We start from the raw sequence: 15,975 nt of genomic DNA, 5'->3' as shown, positions 1-15,975 counted from the left end.
CATGCATGGTATTAGGATGACTTAGGCAAAGTGCAAAGCATCTCACCATTGCCTTAGTGCCACTTAAGTCTGGGCACACGGTGCTGAACTGAGGCTGCGGCCTGTAACTAATGGGCTCCTGAATCGGCTGCAGTGATGTCTGGCTTCGTATCCGTGACTCACTTTTGTGAACTTCAGTTCTGAATGCTTTTTATTATTTGCACGCTTTGTTTTTTTCTCTGCACATTGGGTGTTTGATGGTCTTCATTGGCTTCGATGGGTTCTATCGGGTTTCTTTCTTTGGTGGCTGTCTGTAAGAAGACAAATCTCAAGGCTGTATAACGTATACAGGCCATGATGATAAATGTACTTTGAACTTAAAGTCTTAGGCTGATTCCTGATCTGTGCTTGATTCAAGGCTGCTTGCCACTAGATTCCGCCTGAGTCTCCAAGAGTGGGCGTGGACTTTTCAGGTGAAGAGGAATGGGAATGGGGAGGCTGGGAAGAAAATGATGAAAAAGTGAATGGAAATTTGGGGAGAGGAATGAAAATGAAGTGATCAATAACGTGAGACAGTCCTGGGATTGGAAAAATCAAGTTGAGGATTGAAGAATGGGGATGGCAGGAGGGTCTATGGGGAGCAAAATTCATTTTAGCTACCAGCATAGGAGAGGTCAGTGTTAAACAGGAGCAGCCGGGGGGGGGGGGGGGGTGGAGAGGTGGAGAGAGTGAAAGCTAGGTAATTTTACACAGATTGTTGTAACTGTTATGCAAAGAACTAAGGGCTATTACACCATGGGAGAGTTAACTCTGATTTGATAATGAGGTAGAAACTGATATAATTTAAAAGTGAATTGATTAGTGTCTGAAAGACAGTCATACAGTATAAACAAAGACAAGTGGGGGGTGGGTGGTTACAAGACAGTTAGTTTAAGTGCTGGCACCAGAGACTTAATGGGCTCACAAACAGAGCTTTTGGCTCATTGCTCTTCATAAATCCAGGTACTGAGTACAGGAGTTGGGATGTTTATGCTTAAATTGTATGTGATGCTGGTGAGGCCAAATTTGGAGTATTGTGTTCAGTTTTGGTCACCTACCTACAGGGGAAAGATTGAAAGAGTGCAGGGAAAATTTACAAGAATGTTGCCAGGACTTGAAGACCTGACTTAAAGGGAAAGAGTGAATAGTTTAAGACTTTATTCCTACAGAGCATAGGAGAATGTGAGGGAGGGGAGTGAGATTTGATGGAGGTATACAAAATTATGATGGCATAGATTGGGTAAAAGCAAGGGGACTTTTTCCACTAAGGTTTGATGAGATTAGAACTAGAGGTCATAGGTAAAGAATGAAAGATGAAATATTCAAGGGGAACATGAGGTGGAATGTCTTCACTTAGAGGCTGGTGAGAATGTGGAATAAGCTGCCAGCAGAAATAGTGGATGCAAGTTTGATTTCAGCTTTTAAGAGAAATTTGGATAAGTACATGGATGTTATCGTTCAGGTGCAAGTTGATGGTACTAGGCAGAATAAAAGTTTGGCACGCTGAAGGACCTGTTCCTGTGCTATAGTGCTCTATTACTCTTCAAAATTACCTCCAAAAGTTAATGTTGCAGCTATATAGGACCCTGGTCAGACCCCACTTGGAGTACTGTGCTCAGTTCTGGTCGCTTCACTACAGGAAGGGTGTGGAAACCATAGAAAAGGTGCAGAGGAGATTTACAAGGATGTTGCCTGGATTGGGGAGTACGCCTTATGAGAATAGGTTGAGTGAACTCGGCCTTTTCTCCTTGGAGCGACGGAGGACGAGAGGTGACCTGATAGAGGTGTATAAGATAATGAGAGGCATTGATCATGTGGACAGTCAGAGGCTTTCTTCAAGGGCTGAAATGGCTAGCACAAGAGGGCACAGCTTTAAGGTGCTTGAAGTAGGTACAGAGGAGGTGTCAAGGGTAAGTTTGTTATGCAGAGAGTGGTGAGTGCGTGGAATGGGCTGTCGGCAACGGCGGTGGAGGCAGAAATGATAGGGTCTTTTAAAAGACTCCTGGATAGGTACATGGAGCTTTGAAAAATAGAGGACTATGGGTTAGCCTAGGTAGTTCTAAGGTAAGGACAGGTTCGGCACAGCTTTGTGGGCCAAAGGGCCTGTATTGTGCCGTAGGTTTTCTATGTTTTTAAAAGTACTATTAGCTTTCCTGCATCAAAATCTGAGTAGCAACTACAAAGGCATGTCTGACTGCTTTGATGGTATTAGAGAATGTGTACTGTTTGAATAGTGTTCAGTTTGACAGCTTTCAGCAAGAGGTTAAAGCAGGGCAATTGGTTCCATTGCAGAGTGGAGCTTCTCGATATAACAAGTTGAATGTTTCATACATGCATTTCTAAAGGAAACACATTGTCTATAATACAGAGCAAGCTAATTACTCCTGTACTAACTATGGATACTCTGTACATCAGTCTTGTGCACTGACCTTGCCTTTGAAACTGAAAACTACAGTCATAGGACCACCCACAAGCACATGATACCTCAGCTGCCATGTGTATGCTCACGTGCTGCAGTTCACCATGAAGTTTCCAATGAAGTACATCGTACAAAAATTATATTTGATATATTAGCATTTGAAAGACTGGTGCTAAATTCAGAATGGGTGCTTTATACAATTTATTCATAGTTCCAGTTATTTACACAACATACATTTTGAAATAGTATTAAAATAAAAAGTGGCATCAGCAAATCAAATGGGTAACCATTCTAGCTACGGTGTTGGGGTGTGTTTCTGTAGCATCTCTTCCTTGACGAGCAGAGATGGATCAGTGAGGAAATGGTATGGAGTTTCAAACAAAACTAATCAAGCATCTCCGGCTGCAGTGAAGAGGCATGCTTCCTGTAGTCCCCACCCAGCACAGGAATACCCAAACTCTCTGATAGAGCACAGCTGGTGTCGATTAATGAAAGAACAATTAAGTTCACTCTGCATTGCCTCCAGATTTGCCCTCTGCGATAAAACTTAGGCATCTCTGATTCAACACTATTAATTCCAACCACAAGCTATCAACTGAACAGCACAGAAACAGGAGAATCCTTTGGTTATATTGTTTGGAGGGTGTGATCTATCTTTGATGAAATCTATAGAATTTCGTGTTGCCTCAGGATTACTGAACTTGCCTCAGCACTTCCAGAAATATGTATCTGAAACCTAACTCTGATTTTGTTTCCAGATTTTTTCATCTTCCTATGAAATTGGAAATTAGGACAGTAAATTTAAGTTACAAGTGTGCAGATAATGGTCCAGCCCTTGTTTAATATTGAATTATGTACACAGAAAACCCCTATTCATGCACCTACAATCCCATTAGTTTGGATTTTAAAGTGAGCTGTATAGACAGCTGTTACAGGGACACCAATTCCAGTGCGCGCACCATAATGTCCATGTTCCTCAGATCCTTTTTGAAAGAGAAAAGAGGCTTACAACAGTGGATGTTTACAGCTGGCATAAATGCATTGGACTATTTATTAAAATCACCCACACAAAGAAAGTCCTGACAGTTACAGGTAGCTTCCTTTAACCAGCTGCTGTATAACAGGTACTTACCCCATACACAAGTTCGCCCACCATTCCATTCCAGATTTTAGTATCGGGGTCCCTTGCTCCATATTTCCCATCAGGAACGATCTTCAGCTCATATTTTATTCCAATGTGCTTTGCAATTTCTGAAGCTAGGTCCACACAGTAACCCTCATACTTGTCATTTCCTTCCAGAGTGTCATGGTTTTTCTTCAGCATAACGTATGGACCCTCCTAATAACAAAAGAACAGACTAAGTTAATGAAACACAACAATAAAGTTTAATAAATTCATCTAGTCAGTTTAAAAACACCGTTTCACTGAAGATCTGATAAAACTATTTATTCCAGGCATTGTTTACACAGCTTATGTTGAAGATTAAAATCAGTCAATGAAAGACAAATTGCATTTCCCTTGGTTTCTCTTCAGTTTAAAGTGAAGGCAAGTTTTACCTCTGCAGACTTTATCAAGAATCACTGTGTAAAACTGCTATATAATACTTCCTCTGTGGAGGGAATTGATGATGTGTCGCTACTTTCCTGACAAGGAGTGATATCAGCCATCTGTATTTGCATTTAAACTATATTCTGCTTCTAGATATTTTGATACTTATAAAATTCCTAAGTGTGGGTAATTAGGACTGTCAGCAGAAACGGCAAGTGAGTAGACAAATTATTTCAGTAAGAAACTTGGGTTTTCCTGCAATCCCATTCAAAACAGTTTTTAATCCGAATTGCCAAGATTAACCATTTCAAAGACTGGAGACTGACTTGGGTTTGTCCGCGTTTACCTTTCAAAGTGGTTGCGATTCCTTTGTGCCAGCCGGCCCAGATTTTTCACAGGAGTTGCCCGTTTTTCTTAGGCCAGCAGTACAGTGACTTGCATAAATCCATTCACAAAGAATGACTTCCACTTTTCAAATCAAAGCAGGCCCCAAACATATTATTAATTAATGTTATGCTGCTAAATTTCAGGGAAAGAAGCAAGGCTGATTGTTGTTAGATTGGTTATATCCTGTTCACTTGTTTTTTACATTCTTATTCAGGGACAGGCAGGTAGATAAACTGAAAAAAATCTAAACAACCCCCATTACTGTGTGGAAGGACAACTATTTCAGACTCTGCTCAATGTGGAATAGCATTTATACAACTCAGTGCATTACCCACAACAGCTGTCTGTTTTTATACAGATTTCATCATCATCACTAAAACAGTCATTGCTTGGGAATTATTATTGCACATTTTTCCTTTGTTTCTAATTTGTGAAAAATGTGCAATAATTTTATATCTATATTGGATGATTCACAGGTGTTTTTTTAAGATAAACCACTCTCCCCTTTGCAACACGCACAAAATGCTGGTGGAACGCAGCAGGTCAGGCAGCATCTATAGGGAGAAGCACTGTTAACGTTTCGGGACGAGACCCTTCATCACCAGTTAGTCCTGACGAAGGGTCTCGGCCTGAAACGTCGACAGTGCTTCTCCCTATAGATGCTGCCTGACCTGCTGCGGTCCACCAGCATTTTATGTGTGTTGCTTGAATTTCCAGCATCTGCAGATTTCCTCGTGTTTCCCGTTTGCAGCTTGGTTTGTTTGTTATGTGCTGTGTCGTATGACTAGTGTGATCATGGTCTTTCCATGACCATGATTGCTCTTGGTAAGTTTTTCTACAGAAGTAGTCTGCCATTGCCTTCTTCTGGGCAGTGTCTTTACAAGACAGGTGATCCCAGCCATTATCAATACTCTTTAGAGATTGTCTGCCTGGTGTCAGTGGTCGCATAACCAGGACTTACGATATGCATCATCTGTAGGATCATCCACTACCTGCCCCCATTGGCCTCATGTGACCCTGATCAGAGGGCTAAGCAGGTGCTGCACCTTACCTAATGGTGACCTGCAGGCTAGCGGAGTGAAGGAGTTGCACGTCCTTTGGTAGAGACATATCTCCACTGGTCTACCCTTGCAGTTTGGTACACTTTGCTACTTATCATTGCTCTTATATCGGGTTATGAAAAAGATATCATAACCTTGTTTGAATTTAATCTGAATGGTACAGAGGCACTAACTTCCTGTAGAAACTGTAATAACATCAAAGACCATCACTGAATGTCGATAAACAGGATATTGCAATTTCTAAACCACCATTTCTCTTCTAAGTATATTTTGTTCTGGAACTAGTTTCATAACTAGTTATTAAAGGGAGATAGAAGCAATGGACAGAAATCTAGACACAGCTAATCAAGCAAACATTTCCACAGAATTCTGTAAGTGCTTGTAGCTTTACCATTCTTCCTATGATTTTTCCCAATGGTTCAATTACTGCATTAAACAAATCAAAAATAAAGATAAAACCTGTAAGGCCTATATATTAATTCTACCAGGAAGCAGTGGTCAAGTTTGAAGAAGTAGGTATTAGATTCCTTACTTGACCCAGATGGCTGAGCCAAGTGTAGAACCCTGTGCACAGTTCTGAATGATTGGCTACTTGAGTATCAATGATGTAGACCTGATGTAGAATAACAGTGAAAGTGCCATTCAGCCCATTTCATCCAGAGGAATCCGATTAGCCCCATTAACCTAAACCCTAAGCCCCCTTTATTTCCTGCAACCAATTTGGTCATCAATTTCCTGACGAAGGGTCTCGGCCCGAAACGTCGACATTGCTTCTCCCTATAGATGCTGCCTGGCCTGCTGTGTTCCACCAGCATTTTGTGTGTGTTGTTGGTCATCAATTTCCTTTTGATTCTTTAAACCATTATATTACAGTCAGGGAAAATTTACAGTGACCAAATAAATCAGTAAATCTTTGAGATGTGTGAGGCACAAGTATCTGAAGTAAACACAATCATTTGGGAGAAAACATACAGATTCTGCACAGGTGATACTTCAGAGTAGTAACAAATTTCAAAGTAAATTTATTATCAAAGAATGCATGTCACCATATATTGTAGGCATTCACAGTAGAACTAAAATACAACAGAATAAAGGAAAAACTATACACAATCAATGAAACAGGATGTGCCATCTCCAGGAACTTGATTCTGGGTTCCTGGAAAGGTGAGGCAGCTGGAGGTTGAGGCAGAAGCTGGATAATATCAGAATAGCATGTATTCCGGCTAATCGGGGACAGTTGATTACTTGGGGCAACTCTCAAAGAACAAAAACTAATCAATAAAACTGCTGGGATTTGGGATACTATGTTTATTTGGGATACTATGTCACTTAATTGAGACAGCAGTCTATGGCCAAACAGGTTCTAACTAGTGTCAGTCAATCGTGCACACTTGTGTGGCCATTAGACAGCACACTGAATAGTGTTTAAATAGTGTCAGCTGTGTGTATTTGTGTTCAAAAAGCAGTGATTTTTGTCATTGATAGTTGGCGAGGAATAAGCAGCAAGACAATTCTGAACTGCGGTTTAAAACATTCAGACTTGGAGATACCATAAACTGGCAGGAGAGAAAAAGAAACAATTTCACTACTCCAACAAGTTAGGAACCATGAAGAATTTGATTGTATTGATAATAATCCTAAATTTTATAATGAAAATGAAGATTTGGAGGACGTAATTGTCAAAAATATTGTATGATGGCAGTCCATTATCCACATGAGGTGTCTGCGCTAATTTTGTTCATTACGTACACTGGATCATTTCTCCATCGATAGGAACTAATACACAGTTTTATAGAACTATGGTACTACTGGTAGTGCTCCAATTTGTTCTGTATTTCAGTTAAATACAAGATTTTTTACTCAGTTTGTCTTTTTTAAAAATATAACTTTTAAACTATTTCCATAAAACTTGAGCTAACTGGGGTAGCTGCCTAATTTTGCCAAAATTTACAAGTCCTGATGTGTCCCAACTAATTGGAATCCACAGTACTTCCTTCCACAACATGCTTTGCTAGTTCAATGTCTGATGAAATGAAAATAATTTTGGGTGCATTTAGTGGAAATGCATATTTAATATCAACACTATGATGCAATATTGAGCATTGCATTCATCTGTCAAGCAAGTTTTGATGAAAAGGTGTCACTTCCCACACTGAATGTTGCATTATTACTACTAAAATGAACTTGCTGATAATGAAATATTGATATTGGTTCAAACATAATGGCAAAGCAAGGTTATAAATAGAATACAAAATGAGATAAACTCTTGTGTTGGCAAGTGTCTTTGTTTAAGATTTTAATCAATTTCCACCAGCAAATGACAAGAAATATATTTTAACTAGCAAAATACATCATTCATCTAATTTACAATGTACTGCCTGAAAACAAATCTAAGCTGATGAAACAAGAATTGTGAAACAGAGAAATGATTGAGTATTCAGAGAGACAATAAATAAAATGATTTGTAGTGACACACAAATGACTCATATTGAAGTGTTCTTGTCATCAGAGCATTGAATATAACCCTTTCTATAATTCAGCCCTTTTAGATTATTCTTCCACAGTAGATTTCTGCTCTCCCATCAGGACATCCAACCTACCTCTTGAAAGTTCTTAACACTGACCTGAGAAAAGGCCAAAAGACACAGGAGCAGAATTAGGCTATTCGGCCCATCAGATGTGCTCCTCCATTCTATCATGGCTGATTTACTGTCCCTCTCAACTTTGTTCTCTTGCTTTCTCCCCATAACCCTGAATAATCAAGAACCTATTAACTACGGTTTAAATATATCCATTGACTTGTCCTTCACCGCCACCTGTGGCAATAAATACCACAGATTCACTACCTTCTGGTGAATGAAATCCCTCCTTATCTCTGTTCTAAATGGATGTCCATCTATTCTGAGGCTGTTCTAGACTCTCCCACATCCACTCTATCAATATTCGATAGGTTTCAATGAGATCCTTCCTCATTCTTCTAAACTCCAACAGGTACAGGCCCAGAGCCATCAAATACTCCTCGTTAATTAACCCCTTCATTCCCGGAATTATTCTCATGAAAATCTTCTGAACACTCTCAAGTGCCAGCACATCTTTTCTCAGATAAGGGACCCAAACTGCTCACCATATTCCGTGTGGTCCGACCAATGCCGTGTAAAGCCTTGGCATTGCATCCTTGCTTTTATATTCTTGTCTTCTCAAAATGAACACTAATTTTGCATTTGCCTGCCTCACTACCAACTCAACTTACAAGTTAAACTTTAGGGAATCCCGCACGAGGACTGCCAAGCCCTTTTGCACCACTGACTTTTGAATTTATTCCCCACTTAGAAAATAGTCTACACCTTCATTCCTTCTACCAAAGTACATGACCATACATTTCCCTACACCTGCCACTTCTTTGCCCATTCTCCCAATCTGTCTAGACACTCTGTTAACTCAACACTACCTGCCCCTCCACTTACTTTTGTATCCCCTCCAAGTTTGGCCACAAAACGATCAATTCCATCATACAAATCACTGACCTAAGACTATAAGATAGTGGAGCAGAATTAGGCCATTTGACCCATTTAGTCTGCTCAGCCATTTCAACATGGCTGATCCAGTTTTCCTCTCAGTCCCAATCTCCTGCTTTCCACCACCACCCCTTCCGTATCCCTTTATACTCTGACCAGTTATGACTCTATCAACTTCTGCCTTAAATATACATAAAGAGCTGGCCTCCAAAGCTGCCTGTCTCAACAAATTCCACAGATTAACCATTCTCTGGCTAAGGAAATACCTCCTTATCTCTGTTCAAAAAGAACGCTCCTTTATTCTGGGGCTGTGTCCTCTGGTCTTTGACTCTCCCACCATAGGAAACATCCTCTCCACTTCCACTTTATCAAGGCCTTTCACCATTCAATAGGTTTCAATGAGATCACCCTTATTCTACTGAATTCCAGTGAATACAGGCTCAGAGACATCAGACACTCTTCATATGATAAGCCATTCAATCCTGGAATCATTTTCATGAACCTCCTTTGAACTCTCTCCACATTCTTTCTAAGAGAAAGGGCCTAAAGCAGGTCACAATATTCCAAGTGAGGCCTCACCAATGCCCTATAAAGTTTCAATATTACATCCTTGCTTTTATATTCTAGACCTCTTGAAGTGAATGTTAACATTGCATTTGTCTTCCTCACCACAGACTCAACCTGCAAATGAACCTGTAGGGAATCCTGCACAATGACTCTTAAGTCTTTTACATCTCGGTTTTTCTGTATTTTCTCACCATTTAAAAAATAGTCAATCCTTTCAATTCTTCTGCTAAAGTACATGATCATACACTCCCCGACACTGTGTTCCATTTGCCATTACTTTCCCCATTCTCCTGAAGATAAGTCCTACTGTAGGCTCTCTACTTCCTCAAAAATACCTGCCCCTCCACCTATCCTCATTTCGTCTGCAAACTTTACAACAAAGCCATCAATTCCATTATCCAAATCGTTGACATATAAGGTAAAAAGAATAATTCCCAATACAAATAGTCACTGGCAGCCAACCAGAAAAGCCTCCCTTCATTCCCAATCTTTACTGACTGCCAATCAGCTACCTCTTTATCCATGCTAGAATCTTTCCTGTAATACCATGGGCTCATAGCTTGATACGCAGCCTCATGTGTGGCACCTTGTCAAAGGCCCTCTAAAATTCCAAGCATACAACATCAACTGCTTCTCCTTTGTCTACCCTGCTTGCTATTTCTTGAAAGAATTCCAACAGATCTGTAAGGCAATATTTTCCCTTGAGAAACTATGCTGACTATGGCCAATTTTATCATGTGCCTCCAAGTACCCAAAACCACATAGATAGATAGATAGATAGATAGATACTTTATTCATCCCCATGGGGAAATTCAACTTTTTTTCCAATGTCCCATACACTTGTTGTAGCAAAACTAATTACATACAATACTTAACTCAGTAAAAAAATATGATATGCATCTAAATCACCGTCTCAAAAAGCATTAATAATAGCTTTTAAAAAGTTCTTAAGTCCTGGCGGTAGAATTGTAAAGCCTAATGGCATTGGGGAGTATTGACCTCTTCATCCTGTCTGAGGAGCATTGCATCGATAGTAACCTGTCACTGAAACTGCTTCTCTGTCTCTGGATGGTGCTATGTAGAGGATGTTCAGAGTTATCCATAATTGACCGTAGCCTACTCAGCGCCCTTCGCTCAGCTACCGATGTTAAACTCTCCAGTACTTTGCCCACGACAGAGCCCACCTCCCTTACCAGCTTATTAAGACGTGAGGCGTCCCTCTTCTTAATGCTTCCTCCCCAACACGCCACCACAAAGAAGAGGGCGCTCTCCACAACTGACCTATAGAACATCTTCAGCATCTCACTACAGACATTGAATGACGCCAACCTTCTTAGGAAGTACATTTGACTCTGTGCCTTCCTGCACAAGGCATCTGTGTTGGCAGTCCAGTCAAGCTTCTCGTCTAACTGTACTCCCAGATACTTGTAGGTCTTAACCTGCTCCACACGTTCTCCATTAATTATCACTGGCTCCATATGGGGCCTAGATCTCCTAAAGTCCACCACCATCTCCTTGGTCTTGGTGATATTGAGACGCAGGTAGTTTGAGTTGCACCATATCACAAAGTCCTGTATCAGTTTCCTATACTCCTCCTCATACTTATCAATCAACTCTAACGTCTTCCAGACCACTGAGCTCAAACCCACTGGCCTATAATTTCCTTTCTTCTGCTTCTCTCCCTTCTAGAGAGACACTCTTCCAGAATCTAGTGATTCTTGAAAGGTCATTACTAGTGTCTCCACAATTTCTTCAGCTACTTCTTTCAGAAAGCTAGGGTGTACACCATCGGGTCCAGGAGACTAATCTACCTTCAGAGCTATCAGTATCCCATCAATCTTCTCTCTAGTATTGGTAACTTCACATACTTCATGACCCATGACACCCAACATTTCCAACATACTGCTAGTGTCTTCCGCAGTGAAGACTGAGGCAAAATACTTATTCAGTTCACCTGCCATTTCCTTGTATCCCATTACTACCTCTCCAACATCGTTTTCTTCTCGATATCCCCTCTTCACTTTCTTTTACACTTTATGTATCTGAATAAACTTTTGGTATCCTCTTTAATATTACTGGTTTGCTTACTTTTGTATTCCATCTTTACCATCTTAATGATTTTTTGTTGCCTTCTACTGGTATTTAAAACTGTCCCAATCCTCTAACTTCCCACTAATTTTTGCTCTACTATATGCCCTCTCTTTGGTTTTTCTGTTTGCTGTGACTTCTCTTGTTAGCCACAGTTGTGTCATCTTGCCTTTAGAATACTTCTTCCTCTTTGGGATGTATATATCTTGTGCCTTCTGAATTGCTTCCAGAAACTTCAGCCATTGCTGCCGTGCTATCATCCCTGCCAGTGTTCTTTCCAATCAATTCTGGCCAACTCCTCTCTCGTTTCTCTGTAATTCCCCTTATTCCACCATAATACTGATACACCTGACTTTGGCTTCTCCTTCTCAAATTTCAGGGTGAATTCAATCATATTATGAACACTTGCCCCTAAGGGGTCTTATTATCCTAAGCAAGTAATGTGAAAAGAAGCAGTCCCAACACTGACCTTTACAGAACACCACTGTTTACCAGCAGCCAGCCAGAAAATGCACCCTTTATTCCCACTCTGCTTCCTGCCCTTCAGCCAATATTCTATCCATGCTAGTATCTTTCCCATAATACGATAGGCTCTTACGTTGTTAAGCAGCCTCATATGTGGCACTTTTTCAATGGCCTTCTGAAAATCCAAGTAAACAACATCCATTGACATGCCTTTGTCTATCTTGCCCATCATTTCCTCAAAGAATCCCATCAGATTTGTGAGGCAAGATTCCTCCTTAAGGAAACCATGCTGACTTTGGCCCATTTTATCATGTGCATTCACGTAACCCAAAACCTCATTCTTAATGATGGACTCCAACATCATTCCAACCACAGAAGTCAGGCTAACTGGCCTGTAATTTCCTTTCTTCTGCCTCCCTCCCATCTTAAAGAGTGGAGTGACATTTGCAATTTTCCAATCCTCCAGAACCATTCTAGAATCTAGTGATATTTGAAACATCAATTCTAATGCCTCCACAGTCTCTCCAACTACATCTTTCAGAACCCTAGAGTGTAATTCAATTGGTCCAACTGACTTATCTACCTTCATTCCTTTCATCTCCTCAAGCACCTTCTCTGTAGTAATAGCAACTGCATTCATTTCTGCCCCCTCACACTCTTGAATTTCTGGCATACTGCTAGTGTATTCCACAGTAAAGACGGATGCAAAATCTTTGCCCCGTTACTACCTCGCCAGCATCATTTTTCAGTGGGCTGATATCTACTTTCACCTCTCTTTTATTATTTATGTTTCTGAAAAAGCTTTTGATACCCTCTTTTATATGACTTGCTAGCTTACCTTCATAGTTATGTGGAGGTCAAGCATATTTAAGGTAGAGGCTGACAGATTCTTGATTGGTCGGTGCATGAAGGGATATGGGGAGAAGGCAGGAGATTGGGGCAGAAAGGAAAATCGGATCACCATGATGAAATGGCAGAGCAGACTCGATGGGCCCGAGGGCCTAATTCTGTTCCTATATCGTATTGTCTTATAGTTCATAATTTCTCTCTGTTTTTAGTTGCCTTCTGTTGGTGTTTTAAAAGCTACCCAATCCTCTCACTTCCCACTAATTTTTGCTCTACTATACGCCCTCTCTTTTGCTTTCATGCTGTCTTTATCTTCCCATTTCAGCCACAGTTGCTCATCCTCTACTTAAGATACTTTGGGATGTATTGATCCTGCACCTTCCAAATTACTCCCAGAAACTCCAGGTATTACAGTTCAGATTGGCAACCACATCTCCACAATCTCCATCAGCACAAGTACACCATAAGGGTGTGTGCTCTGCCCTCTGCTCTACTCGCTTTACAGTTATGACCATGTAGCTACGCACAGCTCCAGTGCCATATTCAGGTTTGCTCTTGGTGCCCTTGTTGTAGGCTGAATCAAAGGTGGCGAAGACCTCTCACTCGATGTCAGCAAGACCAAAGAAGCTGATGATTGACTTCAGGAGAAGGAAACCAGAAGTGGAGAGGGTCAGTAACTTTAAATTTCTTGGTATAATTATTTCGGAGGAGTTGTCCTGGGTCCAGCATGCAAGTGCAATAATGGAGAAAGCATGACAGCACCTCTACTTCCTTAGAAGTTTGCAAAGGTTCTGTATGACAACTAAAATTTTGAAAAACTTCTATAGATGTGTATTGGAGAGTATATTGACTGGCTGTATTACAGCCTGGGATGGAAACACCAATGACCTTGAATGGAAAATCTCACAAATATAAGAAGTGGATATGGCCTAGTCCATCACGTGTAAAGTCCTCCTGATCAATGAACATGTGTACATGAAATGCAGTCCTGATGAAATGTCTCGGCCAAAAACATCGACTGTTTACTCTTTTCCATAGATGCTGCCTGGCCTGCTGAGTTCCTCCGGCATTTTGTGTGTGTGCCCTTTACACATCGCTTCTTTTTATTGGCCTTTGCCAAGTGCTTAAGAGACTGTTATGATTGTAGCTGACTGATAAGTCCTGAAAGGCGAGTTCTTTTTAAACCTCATGCTGCCTCAGCCGACCAGCAACTGCTTGCAATGATAACAGCCCCCCAATATAGCTTGCCTCTTTACTTGAACATGCATGAATTAAATGCCAGAAATGTTAGAAAATTCAGCTTGTAGTTGAAAAAGGGCCTCTGATTTTTCAGAGGATATCACTAAAAGTAATCACAAAGTGAAACACTGCCCAATAATCTATATGAAAACATTACATCACTAACAGCAAATCTATAAGAGCAAATTAAAAAGCAGGCTCAGAACAGTTGCTGATATGAACACTACTGATGCACTAGAGAGTAAGGCCGTTACATGGCAGTGATGGATTCAGTCTGAGGGGAAAAATAATAAAATGCTGTGCAGATTTATGTTGCCGAGTAATAAAGTTTAACCGAACAATGAAGCTCCCACAGGATGCTATGCATGGAAAAGACAGGATCGAGCAGCCCACAAGTAACATCAACTGCTTCTCATTGATAAAGCTTCAAGTGTTCCAGTACATAAAAACCTGTTTAGTTCACATAACTAAGAGAAAATTTGAATAGAAAATTCAAGACAGTAACATGATCCATCAATATTACAGGATGGTCAGACAGGAGTGGGAAAGATGTGGAAGGCCACACTCTTAGCCCTTCGGTCAAAGGGACTGCCGGTCTCTCGCCGGCAGGATCATGACACCAACCTCCAACAATTTTTCCAAGTGGCCAAAGCTTTTAACCTTACCTGTAACAGGGACAAGTGTGTGTTCGGAACCACCTGACTTGCTATCCTTGGGTATGTCGTGGAGAACAGAGTCATTGGCCCTGATCCAGACCGTATGCACCCCCTGCTGGAACTCCCTCTTCCCACCACCCTCAGAGCCCTCAAACGGTGCCTGGGCTTCTTTTCCTATTACGCCCAATGGGTCCCCCATTACGCAGATAAGGCCCGCCCCCCGGTCAAGTCCACCACATTTCCCCTCTCTGCCGAGGCCCCGCTCGGCCTTCAGCCACATTAAAGGGGACATTGCCAAAGCAACGATGCATGCGGTGGACGAGACCATTCCCTTCCAAGTAGAGAGTGACGACTCCGACTTCACGCTGGCTGCTACCCTCAATCAGGCAGGAAGGCCAGTAGCATTCTTCTCTCGTACCCTTCAAGGCCCTGAAATTTGGCACTCCGCAGTGGAGAAAAAAGCCCAGGCCATTGTGGGCTAATAGGCACTGGAGGCACTATCTCGCTGGCAAAAAGTTCATCTTGCTGACCGACCAATGCTCAGTTGCGTTCATATTTAGCAACCAACAGTGGGGCAAAATCAAAAATGATAAAATTTTGAGGTGGAGAATTGAACTCTCCACCTACAACTATGACATCCTGTACCGGCCTGGAAGGCTCAATGAGCCCCCTGATGCCCTATCCCGGGGAGCGTGTGCCAGCGCGCAGCTCGACCAGCTATACGCCCTCCATGCAGATCTTTGCCACCCGGGGGTCACCCGGCTTTTCCACTTTGTGAAAGCCCGGAACCTGCCGTACTCCCTCGAGGAGATCAGGACGATGACCAGGGACTGCCGAGTCTGCGCTGAGTGCAAACCGCACTTCTACCATCCAGCAAAGGCGCAACTTATAAAGGCCACCCGCCCCTTTGAGCGACTGAGTGTGGACTTTAAGGGCCCCCTTCCGTCCACCGACTGCAATGTGTACTTTCTTAACATTATTGACGAGTACTCGCGGTTCCCCTTTGCCATCCCCTGCCCCGATACCACCACCACGTCCGTCATAAAAGCCCTGCGCCAGCTCTTCACTCTGTTCGGGTATCCCTGCTATATCCACAGTGATAGAGGGTCCTTGTTTATGAGTGACGAGCTGCGCCGGTACCTGTTGGCTAGGGGTATTGTGACTA

The 15,975-nt window shown here is 41.7% G+C and overlaps 1 protein-coding gene across 11 annotated transcripts in view; it reads right to left on the bottom strand.

Moving 5' to 3' along the window:
- Window positions 1-15,975, bottom strand: part of LOC140726788 (glutamate receptor 4) — a 235,744-nt gene that overhangs the window by 34,481 nt on the left and 185,288 nt on the right. For all 11 annotated transcript variants that reach the window (XR_012098730.1, XM_073043623.1, XM_073043613.1 and 8 more), the window contains one exon: window positions 3,570-3,776. Coding sequence is in view for 10 of the 11 variants with exons in the window: in XM_073043623.1 (XP_072899724.1) it covers window positions 3,570-3,776 (207 nt within the window). In the remaining variant the exon portion in view is untranslated. The remainder of the gene's footprint in view (window positions 1-3,569; window positions 3,777-15,975) is intronic.

Source organism: Hemitrygon akajei, chromosome 4, assembly GCF_048418815.1.
Source record: "Hemitrygon akajei chromosome 4, sHemAka1.3, whole genome shotgun sequence".
Lineage (NCBI taxonomy): Eukaryota > Metazoa > Chordata > Chondrichthyes > Myliobatiformes > Dasyatidae > Hemitrygon > Hemitrygon akajei.
Note: the sequence above shows the minus strand (reverse complement) of the source record. Positions and strands in the feature narration are given on the sequence as shown.